Source organism: Ovis aries, chromosome 19 (assembly GCF_016772045.2).
Source record: "Ovis aries strain OAR_USU_Benz2616 breed Rambouillet chromosome 19, ARS-UI_Ramb_v3.0, whole genome shotgun sequence".
Taxonomy (NCBI): domain Eukaryota; kingdom Metazoa; phylum Chordata; class Mammalia; order Artiodactyla; family Bovidae; genus Ovis; species Ovis aries.
In genome coordinates this window covers 44,187,093-44,209,256 of record NC_056072.1, presented here as the reverse complement: position 1 = coordinate 44,209,256, position 22,164 = coordinate 44,187,093, and the positions used below count along the sequence as shown (strand labels likewise).

Below are 22,164 nucleotides of genomic sequence, written 5' to 3'. Positions count from 1 at the left end.
ACCTTGACATCTCCTGGCTTCTTCATAAGATGCTTCCAGTAACTCAGCACCTACAGAGCAGGCAAACATCACTGGGTACTTACTGAACCACTTGGAGTTTTTTAATTAAACCATAGGCGCTGATGCAAAGATGACTTCCCCAGGTGGTAAAGCACAAAAGCTTGGTGGAGACTTGGCTCGGAAAGTCCACCTCAGCTGAGTCCTCTCTGCAGCACCCAGAAGAGGACAAGTAACGGGTGGGATTGCTCAGGGGAAAACACTTACCCCTCTGAAATGCCAGGCTTTAGGAGATGGAAACATGGGAAAGTTGTTCTGCCGCTGCCGTTTAGGCCTGGAAGAGGACAAAAAAAGAGATGTACTCATTGTTCAGAGGAAATCACCAGTTTCAGATGGAGTTTCATCAGAAGGAAAGATGCTTGCAGAAATGAGGTGGCTGGAGTTTTCTACAGCTCAGCAATCTTGAGCAGCCAAACACACTCTAGACTCCTTCCCAGGCCCCCGGGGAGGAAAGCTCCAAAGTCACTGAGAAACGTCAATCCCTCACCTTTAAAAAAAAAAAAGGAAAATTTAAAAGAAAATCGAAAGTCTACACTGGATACAATTATAGAGCCAGACCAAACTCCAGTCTTTACTTTTCACAGACGGGCGGCTCCCAGAGGGATGTCATCAGGTGATGTTTGTAGCTTCGGGCACAGCCAGGAACCCTCCCTTGTTGCTTGCTCGCTGGGGAGTCCCTGCTCCTCCACACAGGCCACACTTGGGCTCCCTAGACTTCTAAAGGGACGGTTGACAGGACAACTGTTAAGCAGCCACTGCCTAACAAGTCAGAACTGGCTTCCTTGCCTATTAATCTCTCCCCACGAATCAATCTCCTTAGATGTAACAGAGGCAGGTTCAAGTCGGATCCACACAAGTGGCAGGCAAACGGTACAAAAGAGGAAAGATGCGGGAAGGGGGCTGGGAGGCCGCAGACACACCAGGAATGCCTTACTTCTGTCTTGTAAAGTGAATTCAATTTTGTGACTGCAACATACCCACAGGAACATGTACTGTGACATTTTTATGGAGCGGCGGACATGACTGAGTGACTTCCCTTTCACTTTTCACTTTCATGCATTGGAGAAGGAAATGGCAACCCACTCCAGTGTTCTTGCCTGGAGAATCCCAGGGACGGGGGAGCCTGGTGGGCAGCCATCTATGGGGTCGCACAGAGTCGGACACAACTGAAGCGACTTAGCAGCAGCAGCAGCAGATAAATGACTCCTCCCAAAATGCTATGTCTGTCTATATGGATAGTCAAATGCTGTGTTTGCTTGAAGTACTTCACTGAAAAGCATCCGTGCAGGAGGTCCACCTTGGACTCGCCCTGAGGGTTAGTCACTGATGTGCTGAAGGGTGGTGGTGCTGGCTTTTCACATGATACTCAGCCCTCTTCTTTGACCTCCCTGCCACAGTGAGCAGGAACACAAGGTAGGATGCTTGTGGTGACCACAGCACAGGCTCTGCAGAAGGTCAGGCCTGATAAAAACCTGGACTGGCTCTGCCGTACCAGAACGCATCATGTCCACCCCGTGAGTCAGGCAGAAGACATAAACAAACAAAACACAAGGTAATTATAATAACAGCAGCAGCTGACAGGCACTGAGAACTTAAAACAGCATATGCTGAGCAGTTACTGTCACCACTCTCCACTGGGAGCTGGGCTTCACTGTTGCACCCATTTCATAAATAACAAAACAGGGACCTAAAAAACTATTCAGTGACTTGACTCTCACCACACAGGTGAAATCAGGATTCTGGTCTCAAGTGTGTGATCTCAAATCCCACAGCATTTTGTTAGCTGTGTGACCCTGAGCCCGAGGTTGAAGCTCTTGAGCTTTCACATTCTTACGTGCAAAACAGGAGAGATAATACCCAGCGCTCAGAGCCAAGACGAGAGCAGGGCTCTGACTCCGGTGTTGTCACTGCTCAGTTCTCAGCAGATGTCAGCCCAGGGCCCACAGCAGAGCTGGGACAACTGGCTGAAACAGATGGGAACTCCCGCCTGACGTGTCTTTGCGTCTAACCCCCTTCTTCTGTCTCACCCTCCTCCTCACCCACGCATACAATGGAAACCTAGGCTAATAACTTCTCAAGACAAACAGAGCAAATGTGGGTGGTTATTTAGATTTAATACTCTTCTCTTATTAGGTACCATGTTGGTCTCAGCTCTTCTGAAGAGATATTTCTCCCTTTAAAAAAAAAAAAAAAGCACACACACAAACAAACTTAGAACTGAACAGTACTTCTCCCTGGTTACCGTTCCCTCTCCTCCCAGGTTATAACTGGGCTTTGCTCTCCTAATTACCCAATGAGCGTCACTGCTTCCAGAGCAACAACATATACCAGAACATTCTGAGTCAGTGTGTCCCTGTTTCACACGCTGCAGTCCACAGAACATGACGGTCATGATAATTAACAGTGACGGAGTTACATGATGTGCCAGGGACTGTTGTAAGTATTCTGCCTACATAATCTAAATCTTAGAATAACAGGAAGATGGGTTCTTCTGCTGTGCTATGCTGCTGAGTTGCTTCAGTCATGTCCGACTCTGTGTGACTCCATACCAGGCTCTCCCATCCCTGGGATTCTCCAGGCAAGAACACTGGAGTGGGTTGCCATTTCCTTCTCCAATGCATGAAAGTGAAAAGTGAAAGTGAAGTCGCTCAGTCATGTCCAACTCCTAGAGACCCCATGGACTGCAGCCTACAAGGCTCCTCCGTCCATGGGATTTTCCAGGCAAGAGTACTGGAGTGGGGTGCTATACTGTAATGTTAATACATTACAGTGGCACTACATATTACCATATTTTATACATTTACATGTATGGCCTTGCTGCTGCTGCTGCTAAGTTGCTTCAGTCATGACCGACTCTGTGCGACCCCAGAGATGGCAGCCCACCAGGCTCCCCCCGTCGGTGGGATTCTCCAGGCAAGAACACTACACACATTTAAATACACAGTAATGGTAACTTCATATCATAATATGTTTTCACACAAAATTGTATATTATTATGGCATAATGGGGATATTACCATTATCCCATTTTAACAGACAGGATAAACTGAGGTCCAGAGAGGTTAAACCAGATACCAGAAGTGACATAGCTGGTAGGCGGCCAAGGTGGGATTCATACCCAGACGTGTCGGATTCCAGATTCAGGGGATGTAGCCCCTCTCAAACAGAGAGAAGCCCCACCAAAGAGGGCTTCCACGCGTTTGGAAGAATGCAGCCTGGAGGTTCCTTGTGGGAGGGTAGCGGTTTAGCAGGGCCTCACACTAAGAGGCCTCATAGACAAACAAAATGCATCAGAGCAAGTCCATCAGTCCAGGGCACTCTTGGGCAACACAATCACATCCCCAGTGGCTGGGGAAAGTGCCAGGAAACCTACCTAGAAGACGGCTATCTCCAAATGCTGCTCTCCACCCCGGCATTCCACCACCAGCCAGGCTTCCAGATCATTCACCTTGGCTGCAGCCCCTTTTAACAATCTCATCTGGCATCAGGAGTCCCCTGATAGTTTCCTTCTCTCCAGCCAAACACTACCACCCACGTGGCCTCGAAGGACAGCTTCGGGGAGTAAAAGGCACCCTCCTGAGAAGGCTCCTTTAGGAAGCCCAGGGGAACTGGCAGGCATGAAGGACAGCATCTCAGAAGCCAGTCAAAGCCAGGTGGGCACCACAGAAGGGGCAACCAGTCCTGGGTATGTTTCTTTTGTTTTACAGACAACTTCTTTGCACTGTCAGCAAAAGTCCAAGGGAGAAAATGGCACTTGGTTTCATAGGCTTCTCAGATCCAAGCTACACTGGGGGTAGTTCTCTGTAGTATATGGGGTCCTCAGGCCCCTAAGTGATCCAGATCTGTGCACGGCATGTGCACACATGGTTAGGAAGCACAGCCCACCCACGGATGTCAGGAGGGCAGTGCTAACCAGGGGTCACCCACCTCCATCTCCACCCTCCACAGAGGGATGGGGTGATGTGAGTCAGGGCTGGGTGAGCGGCAGGATAGAGACTGCAGAGACGGGAGGCTCAGATTCTTGACTGGAAGGAGGTTACAATCTTAGGAAAAACTGGAAAGAAAAGGTATAAACTCTCCACACTAGGGAGAGCTCACAGTAGATACAGAAATGCCCAAGGTAAGAGTGAAAAGTCAGGAGTCAAGGTGCATCTAGGGGAAGATCTCAGATTCAGGAGTGTGCGTGGCTGGAATCAGAATAAGGTCAGGAGTGACAGGCCTCAGAGTTAGAAACAGGATGCATTTTCCCACCACGTTAAACAAATGTGACTCTCTCCCACCACCAGAGAATGATGCCTGCATCCACAGCATCTCCCAAGCGCCTGGGAGTCCGGCTGCTGCCACTGCCAGCTCTGTGGGGGCCGAAGTCTGGTGCTAAGACCTGGGGCTCCAAGAGTCCCTCCTTCCCTTTCTTGCTGGGGCACTTCAGCCAGGCCACCTACTTTCTACTCCCCCTGAGCCTCCATCTTCTCATTTGGAAAATGGGGATAATAATCTCTTTTTATAAAAATGAAAAATTAATGTGCTATAAAAAGGGAATAGAAATAGTTGACCTAAAAATAACAATGTATTATACAAATGTTTAGCAGAGAGTCTGACATTTAATACCTGTTCAAACTTGCTGTTATTATTATTGAGTCAACGTAACCAGTAAGGAAGATATCACTTGCCATTTTCATTGGCAAGGCTCCTGTCAGAGAGACAGTGAAATTTACAACTGAGTCTTACAAATTGTGTAATGTAAGTAAAATAGAACAAAGGCTTTAACGTGCTATGAATATTTTGTTAGGTGACAATAAGATGGTCATAAATATGAACATAACGTAACTGTGAAAAGAGCCCTGACTTTCTACTGATATTTCCTGGTTTCCCACTCCCCTCTTCCTTTTCAAAGATTACCACCTTTGCCAGCATGTTTTATGTGTTGCAAATATTTTAATATCTTAACTGTCAGTCCAGAGCATCTTGCTAACAAAACTTTCCTTGAATTTCTTTTCTTTTGTTTTACCTCTCTCTCCATGAGAAGCTGTAGAATTACTAGGAAAACAGCTATACTTTATAAGAAAATCTAAAGCCAGGTATTTCTTATTCTGGTTGGACCACCGAAGATGTGGTGATTTCTTTCACTTAAATGTCTTTTTAGTTTCTGTTTTGAGTATATGATCAAGGATGGACTGGCAGGTGCTTACCCCAGCGAAGACCCAAGTCTTCCTGGAGAAGCTCATTGGAAAGAGTTTGCAAAATGGACATCTCATCACTTTGGCTTGTCTTTCTCTTAAATATAAGTAGAAAGGCACTACTTGGTACATGTTTCTGTAGCTCACTGACTCACACTCAGCCTCATTCCAGTCACGCCATGGCTGCAAGTCCAGCTTTTTACTTCCTGATAAATTATGGAAAAAAGAACTACAGAACCTCAGATTGCTCAGCTGGTTCAATCACTCAACACCAGTTACATCCTCTTTACAACAGTCCTTTTGGGAATACAGCCTGAAAGAGAGCCTTCTCTCCCTGGAGAATGAATCTGTAGCTCTTTATGTATAATAGACTCATTCATTTCTTTCCCTTTCCTTCCTGAGCACCTACTATACCCCCACACAATGCCACATGTTAGAGACTGTGGCGAAGCAAACAGATCAGTTCCTACTTTCCTGGAGCTTGCAGAACAACCAGCCCAAAAATTGCAGGGTGGGGGGCGGGGGCTGCTGTGGAGAGTGTGGTGGTAGGGAGTGCCAAAGGGCCTCAATCAAGGTTTGCAGAGCTAGAAGAAAGACTCGGCCAGGTGATGAGAAAAGGGAACTGCAGGCCAGGCCCCAGGAAAAGCATGTTCAAAGTGCAGGAGGTAAAAAACTGATCTTTGAAAAGATTAATCAAACAGACAAAACTGGCAAAACTGATCAAGTTAAAAGGGGGCAGGGAGAACACTGCAAATACTATTATGGATGGAGGCACAGAACTATAGACACAACATCAAGTTAGTGACAAAACACTGCTAGCAACGCCTCGACATCGTTAAATCTGAAAACTTAAAACATATCTTCCTTCAAACTATGTAACTTATCAAAAATACCTCAAGGAGAAATACAAAACCTAAAACCTCAATAACTAATAAAAAAAAAATTAAAGAAAGCATCAGACCAGACAGTTATATTGATGAATTCTACAAAACTTTCAAAACAGATCATTCCAATCTTAGCCAGGCTGTTCCACAGAAGATAAAAAAGAGTCCAGAGGTAAGGAGAGAAAACACATTTGAACAACTGGAATTAAAAGTATGACAACTGAAATTCTGTGAATAAGGAAATGGATTAAATGAAGCTATATTCATTAGCTATACTCATTCCTATCAAATGGAAGACAACACAGAAGTATATGATAACGAAAATCTTTAAAAAGAATGAAAATTCAAGTCGCAGGAGATACCCATATGGTATGATACTATTGAGGAATGCACAAAGTAACACCCTGTTTATGGCCACGTGTCGTAGAAGTGTAAGACTAAACAGGCTATATCAACTGCAGAAGGCAGCTTCCTTCCCTCTGGGGATGGAGAGGGGAAAGTGACTGGGTGGAGCACACAGAAGGCTTCCTCTCTGCGTGGAATGTTTCCGTTATTCACATAAAAATTCTGAAGCTAACAGGGCAAAATGTTGCTGCTTATTCAATCTATATGGGGATACAGAGGTGGATATTATAATAGCTGATATTTTGCTATATGGGTGAAAAAGTGTAGAACTGAAAATAGTAATAAACAGGAATAAATCACGGCAAAGCTATGTAACAAAATCTCAAGCATCCATTAAGAATAGTGAGGTAAATCTAAATCCTCACTAGCAGAAACCTTAAAATATGGGAAATAAGACCCAAGACAACATGTAAACCCATTGAGGTTCACACACACACACACACACACACACACACACACACACACAGAATCAGCAGTGTGTGTGCAGGGTGAGGGCCCTGGAAGAGCACACACCTGACTGTTGACAGTGGCTGATGACATAGCTGGGGTGGGGGTTAGGCGGCATAAATGCGGACACTACGGTTTACATTATGTATTTTTAAATCATTACTATGGGAACCTATTGTGCACATAATGGAAATCATAATGATGCCTATAAAAAGGCCCCTGACAGGTGGAGGAGGCGGCAGAGAGGCATGAGAGAAGGCGGAGCAGGTGCCAAGGCGGAGCCTTAAAGGCTGGGCTTGGGGGTAACGGGGTGCTGCTGAAATTGTAAAGTGAGGAGTGACATGATGAGGACTGCCTTTAGAAAGATCCCTGTGGATAAACTGGGAGACTAGGACTGACCGTCCCCAACTCTTTGAGAGAGATAAGCTTCATCTAAATTATATCATCTGATTGATGATTGTCATTTATAACTTGATTGCTACTTCTGTCTCGGGTATTCCTTGGAAAAGGTGTACAGATTTTAATTACATTTTGTCTACAGATTATAAGATACAGTGAAGCATGTATCTCCTGATGCTTTTTAAGCTGACCTGTCTTTATACTTAAAATGTCTTTTAATAGTAGGCTTCCCTGGTGGCTCAGATGGTAAAGAACCTGCCTGCAATGCAGGAGACATGTGTTCAATCCCTGGGTGGGGAAGATCCCCTGGAGAAGGAAATGGCAACCCACTCCAGTATTCTTGCCTGAAGAACTCCATGGACAGAGGAGCCTGGCAGGCTATACAGTCCATGGGGTCCCAAGAGTTGGACACAACTGAGCAACTCTCACTCACTCACTCAGGACTGACATATACACACTACATAAAATAGATGACTAATAAGGAATGGCTGTAGAGCACGGGGGACTCTACTCAACACTCTGCATGGCCTGTAGGGCCAAAGAATCTAAGAATAAATAAACAAAATGAGTGGATATGTGTATATGTACAACTGACTCACCTTGCTGTACACCTGTAGAAACTGACACACTAAATCAACTACACTCCAGAAAAAATTCTTTTAAAAAGAAAGATCCATCAGGCTAGAGAGAGGAGAAGATAGCTGAGGGGGATCCAGGGTGAAGGCAGAGACCTACGGGGAGGCTCCTGGAAGCATACAGATCCACTGCAGCCTCTCTCGTGGGACCTCTTCAAGATTCTGAAGGCAAAGAAGTCAAGTCTGTTCAGACTTCTCTCCCATTCTCCACCCATGCACCTGTTATTTTTAGCACTCTGTTCAATAGAAATATCATGTGGGCAACATATGTAATTTAAAATTTTCTATGAGTCACATTAAAATGGTAGGAAAAAAAAAGCAGGTAAGTTTAATTTTAATAATACAGTTTCCTGAGCCCAATATATCCAGATAGTATTATCAGTTCAACATGCAATCAACAGGAGAAAATTAGAAATATTTTGCATTTTTTATACCAAATCTTCAAAATCCACTGAGTATTTCACCCTTGCAGCACATCTTAACTGGCACTAGCCACGTTTCAAGTGCTCAGCAGGGACAGGCGGCATGTGTCTACCTTACTGGACAGCTCAGTTATAGAAAAACAGCACTTACAGTTTCAAAGAGCCTCAAACTTTGAAAATTCACTGCTCTATATTTCAGCAGTTACTGACCACTCAAAACGTGTAAGCTGAGACCCACATAAAGTGGGACATTCTCCAAAGAGATATCTGTATCCATCTGAATTCAGAAACATTCAAAGGTACAAAGTATTTTTACAAAGGCTTTAGAGACATAGTCTCTAGAAAAACCAATGGAAATGATCTTTAGGTCACATGCCTACTTGAATGGAGCAACAAATGAAATTCTTTCCCAAATGGAGCATATCTCAAACAAACGTTTATGATCTGTTGCTAAATAATAAAGAATTGCTCTAACCAAACTAATTCCAAAATTAACTAAAAAGAAGAGATTGAAATGATTTTTAAACTCATGAAATTATTATATTTATAATTCCCCTTTTGCGAAATGTTTGTTCAGGTTTATTTACTCATTTATATAAAGGGATTCTCTTTTCTGTTATTGATATGTAAAGGCTCTTTATATATTCAGGATACAGGATGAAGCAGAGTGTCTAGCACATAGCTGATACTCTAGTAACCATACTGAAAATATATAAAATTTTGATCAAATAATGAATGAAAATGGATAAACAAAATGTGGTACGCATGCATAAAATGGAGTGTTATTCAACCACAAAAAGGATGACGTCCTGATACATGCTACAACATGTAACAATCTTGAAAACCTTATGCAAAGTGAAAAAAGTCAGACACAAAAGGCCACATACTGTATGATTCCATTTACATGGAATACCCAGGATAGGCAAATCCACAGAAACAGCAGACACGTGGTAGCCAGGGGCCAGGGTAAGAGAGCAAATGGACAGTGGCTATTTAATGCATGTACAGTTTCCTTTGAGGGTAATTTTTTAAAAGTTCCAGGATGAGATAATGGTGACATGTGCACAATACTGTGAATGTACTTAACGCCACTCAATTATTATAACAGTTACAACTGCTAATACTTCGTTATGTGTAGTTTACCACAATTTTTTAAAAAGTGAGGGTAGAGTAAAGCTTGTTGTTGTTCAGCTGCTAAGTCATGTCCAACTCTGCAGCCCCATGTAATATAGCACGCCAGGCTCCTCTGTTTGCAATTTTCAGGCAAAATAAAAGATACATATCTCATGGAAAAAATGCTCATGAATAATAATGCAAAGTAAAATGCTATTATATTAACTATTCCGGAAAAGGGAAATATGTAAATAAGAGCCAGGAGACCATTCTGTACAGCTTGGGAACTGACAGAAATGGCTTAGATGCGAAGTTTTACTGGTACCATGAGAAACCAGCCCTACTAGTCTGTTTCCGAGGCACATATTTACGTGAATTATTCAACAATGATAAAAATTCCCACATCCTCTGGCTTTCTGTGCTTCCTCCCACTCTCCACCCCCAACTGCTCAGAGATTCTGCAGTGTTACCCATTCTGTCTTCTGCTCCCAGTTCACAAGCCATTCTGCTGTGCTGCTTCTTACACTGGAGCTTCCTGCAAAGCTGGTATCTTCAGGACAATTTTTCATGAGTGCAATCTTCCAGAAGACAGACTGCTATTGACAAATTTCAGTGACTCTCAGGTGGAGCCATCAAGGGACAGTTGGGCACAGTGGTTAAGAGCGCAGATACTGGAGCCATCTCTGCTATTCACCAGCTGCGTGACACTGGGCGAGTGACCTAACCTCTCTGTTCCTACTTCTCCCTTCTGTAAAATGGAGGTTATAACACTCTTCTACACAGCGCACTCATAACACGGTGCCACTGTGTGGATTAAATGAGTAAATGTATGTAGAGCTCTTTGTGCCTGGTACGCAAAAGGTGCGCTTTAAGAGTTATCTTCCTTCTGGGTGATGAACTAGAAGGCCAGGTCTTTTGGATTTTAGTTCTGGATGAGCTGGGAAACCACAAAGGATTCTAAACAGAGAAGAAACACGGTCTAACTTAAAGGACTGATCTCAATGCTGCATGGAGATAATAGCTACAGGACAAAGGGCAGGGAGAAGGAGAGGGTGGCCCAGATTAGGGGCAACAGGGACCTGGACCAAGATGGTGGCAGTGGGGTTGGTGAGCAGTGCTAGAATTATGGACATATTTGAAGGTAAGGTAACGGGATTTGCTGGTGGGTTGACACAGGGATGAAATAAAAAAGAAATAAAGGATGCTTTAAGAATTTTAGGCTGAGCAACTGGGAAGGTGAGGAAGACTTATCAGAGCAGCAGTTTTGGGGATGAAAATTAAGAGTGGACTATTGCATTTGAAATATGACAAGTGTTTTGGTACGGGCCTCTAAAGAGAGATGCGGAATCTGCAGCTGAATTTAAGGAACTGGAGACTGTACTCAAGAGTCATCATCCTTTAGACAGAAGAGGAGTCCTGACAAAGTGAGCAGGGGCATCCCAGAGGCCAGAGAAGAAAATGTTTAGGGAAGGGGTGCTCTATGATGTCATTAAGTAGGGAAGGAGAAATGCTCACTGAATTTGGCAAAGCAGAAGTCCCTGGTGACTTGATAAATCGAGGAAGTAAGCAGAGCTGGGGGGCAAGAGCTGAGAGGGATATGTCTGCAGATTTCCCAGAAACACTGTTCATGGAAAATACAAATTGACCAGGATCTTAGGTATTGGCTAGTCCACTGAGTCATTAAAATGTGAGCTCCCCTCACACTTGGTGCTCTGTGACAACCTAGAGGGGTGGGATGGGCTGGGAGGTGGGAGGGAGGTTCAAGAGGGAGGGACATACGTATAGTTATGGCTGATTCATGTTGATGTATGGCAGAAACCAACACAATATTGTAAGGTAATTACCTCCCAATTAAAAATAAACAGATTAAAAAATAAACACTTTTGGTCCCTATGCACAAATAATTCAGTTACAAGCATTAAAAGATTTACAAAGATATGGCTGTCCTGCTGGGATCCCTGACAAGACATTTTAATGTCTCAACTAAAATGCTATAAAAACAGTGATACTGGAAACTTAAAAAAAAAAAAAAGAAAAAGAAAAAATGTAAGCTCCCTGAGGACAGGCACTTCTGTCTTTCTAATGCCTCATCCCCAGCCTCTGGTACATGGAAGATGCTCAAAAAATATTTGTAAGACTTCTTTGAACTTTCTTGACATCTCTGGCCAAACAGTACAGGTCAACAGGAACTTGCTATTCCTAACAGGATGGTATGGAAGACAGTGAGAAAACACATACACAAATATCCCAAGATGGAATGTTTCACAGTCTCCTCCTTTGACTGAAGAAACTAGACTTAATACTTCTTGGCATTTACTCAGCACAAAAATAACGTTTCCTGGTTACCCCTTGTTGGCATCCTGACCCCCATCATCATTGCATGGATGATTTCTCATTGGCAGTGGTAAGTTTCAAATAGTCGAGCTAATTATGAGCTAGTCTAGTTAGCAGAAATTACAGGATATTTTTGAAGGGATGCTTTGTAACAAAGGTCTTTTGGAAATCCAACTGAAGAAAATTATTTTTTCATATGCTCCGAGTACTGACCTGCAAATGCTGTTTCTAAAGCATTTGGGGGTTGCTTTAAAAGCATGGGGATGGTTCTCCCTCTTCCCGCCTGCGACCATCTGAATGATGGCACACTGTCAACGGGAAAGGCTTCATTACCTCCTAAGGCAATCCACATCCTGCCTCTCCAGGTCACAGCCCGGCAGAGAGCAGCTTCACGTCCCTCCGGAAAGGATAATTAGCTTTCTACCCTTTAATCAAGGAGCAGCAGATTGTTGTTTTTCTAAAGTTTTGCCTGGGGAGAGCCTGTTCTTTCCCGAGCGTGTGTTTTTCTAACCAGGACTCCTTGTACGCGCCTTACCTTCCTATGAGCCAACACTGAGAGCACCGACCCCCACCCCTCATCTGAAATGAGAAACTGGAGCTCTCCACTGATGAGTCAATGGCCCGCAACTCCAGGGATGTGGAATCAGGTCTCGGTCACCCCAGTTTATTAACACCACTGACCTCTGCCTTATGAACCAGGAGAATACTCAACTTCTCTGTCATGAAAATGACATTTTTAAAGGTTTATTTATTTATTTTTAACACTTACTATGTGCCACTGTTCTCAGTACTTAATAAATATTAACTCATTTAATCCTCAAAACGATTTTACAAGTAGGCACTGCTATTATTCTCACTTCATAGATGAGGAAAACGAAGCTCAGAGAGGTTAAGTGACTTGTCCAAAATCACACAACTAGGAGGTGCAGAGCTAGGATTCAAACCCATGCAGCCTGGCTCCAGGAAACCTGAACAGAGAAACAGATGTTAAAACCACTGCAGAATCAGTGACAACAGAGGAAAGGAGATGGGAACTAAAATCCTTGCTACGTACCAGACCCAGAGCCAGGGTTACAGGGTTGGTTCCTCTTTATGTGAAACGCAATTGATCTTAAATAATAGTAATAAATAATCAGAGATTAGTCTTATCAGTTTTTCTACATCTGCAACTAAAAATCCATTCATATTGGTAAACTTCACTGTGTGCACATTATGCTTTGATTAAAAAAATAGTTGCAGCTTGAAAAAGTTAGTGGCTGGACTTCCCTGGTGGTACAGTGGCCTACCAGTGCCGCAGACCGGGGTTCAATCCCTGGACTGGTTAAGATCCCACGGGGCACAGAGCAACTGAGCCCATGCACCCCAACTACTGAGCCCGAGCTCTAGGGCCCGCAGGCTGTAACTACTGAGGCCCGAGAGTCCTAGAGCCTTGTGATCCGCAGCAAGAGAAGGCACCGCACTGCAGCTAGAGAGCAGCCCCTACTCATGGCAACTAGAGAAAGCCCAGGCACAGAAAAAAGCCACGTGCAGCCAATAAATAAATAATATCTAAGCATCAATCCCTCCTCTCTTTAGGACGGTGAGAGAAAATGAAAAAGCAAATGGAGTACAATGTTAACATTCTAAAAAAAAAAAAGAAGTTAATGGCTGAGTTTTCTTAATGTTTTAAATGGATTTGGATCAAAATAATCCTTAGAAGACATGTTCAAAAAAATCACCTTGAACTATCCAATTTTTGTCTTAAGAAAATTAAGAAAAGCCTTTAGAATTGTTCTACTTAGCTATATACAAATCAGAAACAAAAAGGAGGGGGATAAATTCATGTTTTTCAAATCTTGGAAAGCTCTAACTCAAAAATTAATCTACAGACACCATAGTTTTCCAGTTCCTCTCTGACAGAGGCTCCACAAGGGCTTTTTGCCTAGAGAAGAGCAAAGAAAGTCCTCACAGTTTTTTTTTTTTTTTTTTTAGTAATATATTGATCAGATGCTAATAAATCAGTATGTAGGTGGCCCAATTTTCCAAATTGAAAATCACAACCTTTAAAATTAGTCTTCAGAATTGAGCATCTCTAACAAATGTTCTGTTGATTCCAACTCCAAAAACACCCCAAAATTCTTAAATTAGCCAGCATCACTTAAAGCAGTTTATTGACTCTCTAATATAGGACCTACCACAGTCTCCAAGGTAATTAGAAGCTCCATAAATGCTGTTTCTGGCAGTGACTGGGGCCACACATTAAAACATGTTTATTCCCAAACTGTCAGTGAAATATGGCGGTGGGATGGGACCACATCAGACCTGTTACAGCTTATGTGCAGAAAAGGGAAAGGTGATGCTAAGGGCACCGGTCAAACTGAGATAATTTCACCACTATGACAAACAGCAAGCCGCCCCCAAAATTCTGAGTAAGAGAATTACTCAGAGAAAGGGAATTCTGAGTAAAAGTGGGAACTATTATTACTAATAATAATAAGAATAGTAATACTGCTGCTGTGCCTTTTCTGTGGCTTAATTCATTTCATTTTCATGGGGGCTCATAACAGAAATAAGGGCTATAACAGAAGAGAAGGCTGAGGCACTAAGAAGTTAGACTTGGAAATGACCCAGAGTTAGAGGTCAGGGCCAGACAGCCTGATTCCAGGATGCCTGCTCTCAGCCAGAGTCCCGCCAAACTGCCTAAGAATTTTCCGGCCACCTAATCCACAAAAGCCATAAACTGGGAGAGAAAAATAACCATGTTGATCAGTTATGTGCTATTTATCAATTATTTCTATCAAAGATGGTTCAGCCCATTCTCTTGGGCACTTCATCTTCCAGCTCACCAGCTGGTCTCCAGTGGGAACAGGGCCAGCACTTGCATCAGCGTTGCCATAGCTGCTGCCATGACAACCACATCCTGCCATCCAGGCACAGGTGCTCTCTTTGCTCCGGAGCCCTGATTCAGGGATGCAGCTCCTGAGTTCATCTTTTTACCTGCTTCCAACTTGCTCAAGACTTTACCAAAATGATAACCTCCTGGGGTTTCTCAGGTCCCCGATGCTTCTGGACCAGACTAATATGTATCAAGGTGGACAGGGAGGTGGGATTCGTGAGGCTATCCAGAGCTGCAGAGCAGGTGGCTAACCTCCGGAGAGGCCTCCATGCCTGGCAGGCATAGGTCTGAGTTCTGGCTCTCTGGCCCTTGCTTTCTAGGGATCCTCAGCAAATGATGGGGTCTCTAGGAACCCGTCTTATGTGTGAAAACCAGGGATAATATTAGATTTTACGTTGCATAGCGTTTCTGTGTGGTCTAAGCAGACTGGAGCATGTAAAGGCCATACAGGGAGATGCTGGCTGTTACCGATGACTACTGTCAACTACTGTCACCATGCACTGGCCCGGTGCTGATGCTGAGAGAGGTCAGGAGCCCTCATCCTCTTGCTGCCGCCTTGACAGATCAGCAGCCTGACATTCAAAGCAGAAAGCGCTCCTCTGGGCAGCTCATGGGCACTGACCCCAGGGCTGGACAGGCCCACAGACTGCACACACCCAGCTGAGCACAGGGAGACGTGAGAGCAGTCAGTGGGGACCCCGAATTCAGTATGCTCCCCTCCACTAGCCTGCGTGGCTTCTAGAAAAAAATCGATTTATCAAAATAAATCTGCTACTTTTATTCAACAAAAAAGCTACTCAGCGAAAGACTTGTTTAAGATGCAAAAGCCATGTGTGAACCTTTGGAAATCTTTAAGGTGAAAGGAGGGCATTCGGAAATTTTTAGAAAATTACAAGAAACATAAGGTTCACACTGTCATCTGTGGTCATTTCTGGGGTTAAGATTGATCCCGGGAACCTGCACTTGCAATGCTACACATTCCTACACTATCTGAACTTTTAGGATATGCATAAGTGAATTCTGTAATCAGAAAATAGCTTTTTAAATAAAAGGACACTAAAATGTTTTGCCATAACATAGACAGTTCACCAAAGAAGAAATCCACACAGCCAATGAACAACAAAAAATGTTTATTCTCCTTCAGTTCAGTGGTTCAGTCATGTCCGACTCTTTGCGACCCCATGAATCACAGCACGCCAGGCATCCCTGTCCATCACCAACTCCCAGAGTTCACTCAGACTCAGGTCCATCGAGTCGGTAATGCCATCCAGCCATCTCATCCTCTGTCGTCCCTTCTCCTCTTCCCCCAATCCCTCCCAGCATCAGGGTATTTTCCAGTGAGTCAACTCTTCGCATGAGGTGGCCAAAGTATCAGAGTTTCAGCCTCAGCCTCAGCATCAGTCCTTCCAATGAACATCCAGGACTAATCTCCTTTAGGATGGACTGGCTGGATCTCCTTGCAGTCCAAGGGACTCTCAAGAGTCTTCTCCAACATCACAGTTCAAAAGCATCAATTCTCCGGTGCTCAGCTTTCTTCACAGTCCAACTCTCACATCCATACATGACTACTGGAAAACCATAGCCTTGACTGATGGACCTTCGGTGGCAAAGTAATATCTCTGCTTTTTAATATGCTATCTAGGTTGGTCAAAACTTTCCTTCCAAGGAGTACATGTCTTTTAATTTCACAGCTGCAATCACCATCTGCAGTGACTTTAGAGCCCCAAAAATAAAGTCTGACACTGTTTCCCCATCTCTTTCCCATGAAGTGATGGGACCAAACGTCATGATCTTAGTTTTCTGAATGTTGAGCTTTAAGCCAATTTTTTCACTCTCCTCTTTCACTTTCATCAAGAGGCTTTTAGCTCCTCTTCACTTTCTGCCATAAGGGTGGTGTCATCTGCATATCTGAGGTGATTGATATTTCTCTCGGCAATCTTGATTCCAGCTTGTGTTTCTTCCAGCCCAGCGTTTCTCATGATGTACTCTGCATAGAAGTTAAATAAGCAGGGTGACAATATGCAGCCTTGACGTACTCCTTTTCCTATTTGGAACCAGTCTGTTGTTCCATGTCCAGTTCTAACTGTTGCTTCCTGACCTGCATATAGGTTTCTCAAGAGGCAGGTCAGGTGGTCTGGTATTCCCATTTCTTTCAGAATTTTCCACACTTTTTTGTGATCCACACAGTCAAAGGCTTTGGCATAGTCAATAAAGCAGAAATAGATGTTTTTCTGGAACTCTCTTGCTTTTTTGATAATCCAGCGGATGTTACCCTCCTTAGTAACTATCAAAATGGAAATCTAAATAAAGAGCACGTTTGCCTTTCAAATTGGCAAATCTGACATGGTCATATCCAGTGTGGGCAAGAATGCAGAGAAGCAGGCATTTTGCTTCACAATGATGAATGAATAAATTGGTATAATGTTTCCACAGGATACTTTGGCAGCATTTTCCAAGAACCTTACAATGACCCAGAACTCCATGCTTACAATAATTAATTAGACCAAAAAAGAAAAAAAAAAAAACCCACAAACTTGCGCTCAACAACCATAATATAGCTTCTGCTGTTGTTCTGGAGGAAGAAACAGCACAGGTCACATAGCTGACAAAAGGGACTGGCTGCTGAGAAGGCGTCTTGCAAAGTTCCACAGCTTCAGTGTGTAAAATAAAGGCCACAAGACTCACTTATTCCGTATGGTGAAAATATAAAATTTCTGCATTGGGTGCTTTGAATCACATGCTTTGATCCCAGAAGCACTTGGTTTTGCATCTAAGGAGACTGAGACCCAGGCTTATTAGACAGTTTGCCCCGAAGTGGGCTGGGACAGGTTCACAGTGTCTTCACTTCCCAGGGCAGAACTCTCACCTTCAAGGCCCAGCACAGCCTCTGTGGTGGGGCCAAGCTGTGCCCCAGTCCACAGCAGGCCCACACTGGGGGTGGGGACACTCCTTTAAATTTCTCTTCCCCTAAGAAGCCAGGAACTCACCGCCCTGCCCAGCTACCAGGAGACAAGAACAAAGCTGGGGTCTGTGAATAAAGCCCTCTCACTAATAATTAAACAACCACCTTCTGAGAAGGTCTCACCCCGCCAGGTCCCTTCTTAGCCTGCAGCCACCCTGAGGCTCCCAGACATTAGCCTCTCTGTCTTACATCACCCAGCTCATGAGGATGTGAACTCCACTCAGCCACATTCTCACCCCTTTCTAGCAGTTTCCTCACTGTAAAATTGGTAGAAAAATAGCAACCACTTCAGAGGGTTTTTTGTGAAGAGTAAATGAATCAATCTATAGAAAATGCCTGGAATGTTTCCTGACCTATGGGAAGCGCTCTGAACAGCTCTTATGATTTCATGGAGACTGTATAGAGTAGTAGTTAAGAACAAGAACTCTAGAGCCAGCTGCCTGGGTTTCAAATCCCTTATCTACCACTCACTGACTCTGTGCCTTTAGGCAAGTTACTTAATTCTCTGTTTGTTCATCAGTTGGAATGATAATAATAGAGCCCTCCTGAGTTGACATGAATGTACTCAGGGGAGAGGAACAGTGTCTGTCATGTGCTGTATTGCCCTGCCTGTGGCATACAATACACGTTAGGTGTTCTGAACTTGACACCATGCTAGTCCACCACCACCTCCAACAGAAGTCATTAATCAGGCGATGAGAGCCTAACATTCGATCGCCTATTTAATGCTGACAACACAAGATTATTTTTCAGATTTATAGGTGGGGAATCAGAGGCACAGAGAGCTCAAGTAACTTGCCCCAGATCACACAGCCAGGAAGCATCGATGATGCCAGGCTTCAAACCACATCAGTCAGAATGTAGCACTCTTGCCCCGGCACTGCTCATCCTGACCTTCACATAATCCAGGCCACCTCCTTGCAAAGCTGTATGCCTGCTAGCACTTCCTATGGAGGGTGATATGCCTGCTAGCACTTCCTATGGAGGGTAATGCATTGCTTCTGAGCTTTGAGATGATTCACTATCAAGCCCCCTACTGTGTCACACGAACACTGGCCCCAGGGATGCCTGATGAACAGACGGGTAAGTCACACCAGCACAGTCACCAAAGAGCACGGCCAACATCATCAGCATCCCTCCCTATCCTCCTGGTGCGGGTCCAGCTCTGGAGACGAGACATTAGCATTAGAGCAAACCTCTGGACCGAGACATGTAATTGGTGTCTTGGAAACGCATGCTGACATCCACACAGCTGGTTTTCCCACAGCTGTTGATGGTCATGTGTTATTTAATCTATGGCCTGCTCACAAGTTCACACTGGAGGGTGAAGCCAGGGTAAATCTTCCTTAATGTGCCATTCCAGCCTTTTGGAGCATGAGATTTGTGGCAGCGAGTTCACTTCCCATCACCAGACTAAAAAGCTGACAAAGCTTCCCTGCAAACCAGATGGCCAGAGCTACAGGTAGGGGCCACCAAGAAACACCGTCTCTGGGGCTGTTCTGTGCTTCTCACAGCTTCCTTAGCAATTTACCAGAACTAGCTGTTGGAGAGAAAAAAAATAAAACAAAACCAAACCTACCCATGTGTTTCACCAGGACTCATAAGCCTGTACGGTTTCAAACCTGGTCATTTTAATTGTCTATTTAATTGTTTATTTTCAGATAATGTGCCTAAAACTCAAATAGGTAAGAGCTGGAAGGATCCTCAGAGAACCAGCTAATCTACCACCCTCATTTAGAGACTGGAAAACTAAGAGTTGGCTCAAGAAGGAAATGGCAAACCCACTCCAGTATTCTTGCCTGGGAAATCCTATGGATAGGGAGCCTGGCAGGCTACAGCCCATAGGGTTGCAAAGACTCAGCTGTGACTTAGTGACTAAACAACAACAACAAGGTCACGTGGTCTGTGGAAAGACGCCCCTCTGAAAACGTCCTTCTGCCTCCAACAGTGGCTAGGGTGTTCCAAAACCACCTAACTTCCAGTGTCAGAGAATCCTGCGCTTGCAGCCCAGCCCTCCTTGGCGGGCTCAGCAAGCCAGGTCAGATTCAGTGACTCCTTCTCAGCCTGACTGTCCCAGTTCAACCACAGTCAAGCTGCTCACACCTTAACTTACAGCCCTCAGTTAAGCCTACACGCCAAGTCTTGAGCACCCACTGAGCTGCCTTTTCCATAGGAAGACTCCCAATTTGGTGTTTAAATTCAGTCCCCATGATGCAGGTAGTCTTCCGTGATGTGGAACAGTCACAAGAGACTGGGCCACCACTGTGGCACTGAATACTCTACTCTGCCCATAGACCCCACCATCTGGCATCTTCCTCTGTTTATTTCTGCTCTGCTCCATTGTATAATTACAACTGTCTCTGGGCAGGGAGTTGTGTTTTCCTAGAACCCAACCCATCCTGATTGGAAAAGACCCTGATGCTGGGAAAGATTAAAGGCAGGAGGAGAAGAGGGTGGCAGAGGATAAGCTGGTTGGATAGCATCAGCAATTCAATGGACATGAACTTGGGTAAACTCTGGGAGATGGTGAGGATCAAGAAGGCCCGGTGTGCTGCAGTCCATGGGGTCACAAAGAGTCAGACGTGACTGAGCGACTCAACAACAGCAGCAACTCATCCTCACAGAGGAGGTCCTCAACCCAAGATGGGCAGACAGCAAGTAAGTAGACTCACTCAGGACAGGTAGGTGAGCATGTTACAAGTATAGAGAGAGGGATGGGCCCTTAACTAAAACTTTTAATTTGTCAATGTCATGAACAAATGCTTATATTAAATTAAAAAGTGTGGTATAAAGTTACATCTTTGAATAAACTCATATATTTTTAAAAATAAGGAAAACACTATAACACTGATTGTGGTAGAATTTTTTATCCCTTTGTGTACTTTCCATTAGTTCAACTGCCAGCATTGAACTACAATCAAATGAATATTCTCACCCTTGTTGTTCAGTCGCTAACTTGTGTCTGACTCTTTGCAAACCCATGGACTGCAGCACGCCAGGCTTCCTGTCCATCACCAATTCCCGGAGTTTACTCAAACTCATGTCCTTCGAGTCGGGGATGCCATCCAACCACCTTATCCTCTGACGTCCCCTTCTCCTCCCACCTTCAATCTTTCCCAGCATCAGGGTCTTTTCCAATGAGTCAGTTCTTTGCATCAGGTGGCCAAAGTACTGGAGCTTCAGCTTCAGCATCAGTCCTTCCAATGAATATCCAGGACTGATTTCCTTGAAGATTGACTGCTCTGATCTCCTTGCAATCCAAGGGACTCTCAAGAGTCTTCTCCAACACCACAGTTCAAAAGCATCAATTCTTCAGTGCTCAGCTTTCTTTATGGTCCAAATCTCACACGCATACATGACCACTGGAAAACCATAGCTTTGACTACACAGACCTTTGTCAGCAAAGTAATGTCTCTGCTTTTTAATATGCTGTCTAGGTTGGTCATAGCTTTTCTTCCAAGGAGCAAATGTCTTTTAATTTCATGGCTGCAGTCACCATCGGCAGTCCTCTATTTCCCAGAGTTTTCTCAAACTCATGTCCACTGAGTTGGATTAGAAGGATTCTTGCTGTAGACTTTCATAGATTCTGAAACTCGAAGGGCCCATGGAGGTAAGGATAATATTTTGGATTAGTTTGGCTCTCAGAGCAGAATTGAAGGGAGAGGAAAAAACACAGAGGTGAGCCTGGCCTTCCACAGTGGAAAGAGATCCTTCAAGACTCCTCAGTGGCCCCAGGATGACCAGCTCACCGCCTGACCCTGATACACACCTGCAATCAGCAGCAACATCAGTTCTCCTTCTGGATCCTGGAAATCCAGAATGTTAGGGGAAAGTGGATTTCTTTTGGAGCAAAGGATGGTAATTTGTTCAACACTGGCCTATGAATGCTCCCCAAGAAAAACAAGGAAATCTTCTGACACCAACACATGAATTTAAATTAAAATAGATGTGCAATCCTGAAAAGCAGCGCTGCTGCTCTGGTACCATCGCTGTGGGGAGGCTAGAACAGCACAGGCAGCCCCAGACGACAGTCCTCTGATGATACGATGTGTGCTGCTCCCAGGAGCCCCGGATGCTCTCTACCCCTTGGCTGGTCTCCGGGCATGTTGCAGTGACATACAGTGTGGGCAGCAAGAGCTCAGGGCCAGTGACTTTGTAGAGATGGACAAGACCACCAGGTTTCTGAGAGGAGGTGATGACATAGCAGAGAGCAGTTGCCTGCCTGCCTCCTCCACCCGCGTTCATCCCACAAACCTTTCCCAAGTGCTCCCAGGTTACCAGGCGCTGGGGAGACTGAACCCTGCAAACCTGGAAACTGCAAGCAAGCTGGTGAGAGAGGTGAAGAAACGTTAAGAAACAACAAAGTGAGTGACCAAGATATCCACAGATCTGGGTCAGTAAGTGGGAAACAAAAGCAAAGGATGGAAAGTTATTTCTGGCTTCCTGAGGCTGTTC

The 22,164-nt window shown here is 44.4% G+C and overlaps 1 protein-coding gene across 2 annotated transcripts in view; it reads right to left on the bottom strand.

The window, feature by feature from the left end:
* The window catches only part of ARHGEF3 (Rho guanine nucleotide exchange factor 3), a 313,864-nt gene that overhangs the window by 209,474 nt on the left and 82,226 nt on the right, over window positions 1–22,164 (bottom strand). For both annotated transcript variants that reach the window (XM_042236047.1, XM_012099859.4), the window contains exon 3: window positions 265–331. In XM_042236047.1, coding sequence (XP_042091981.1) covers window positions 265–331 — 67 coding nt within the window. The remainder of the gene's footprint in view (window positions 1–264; window positions 332–22,164) is intronic.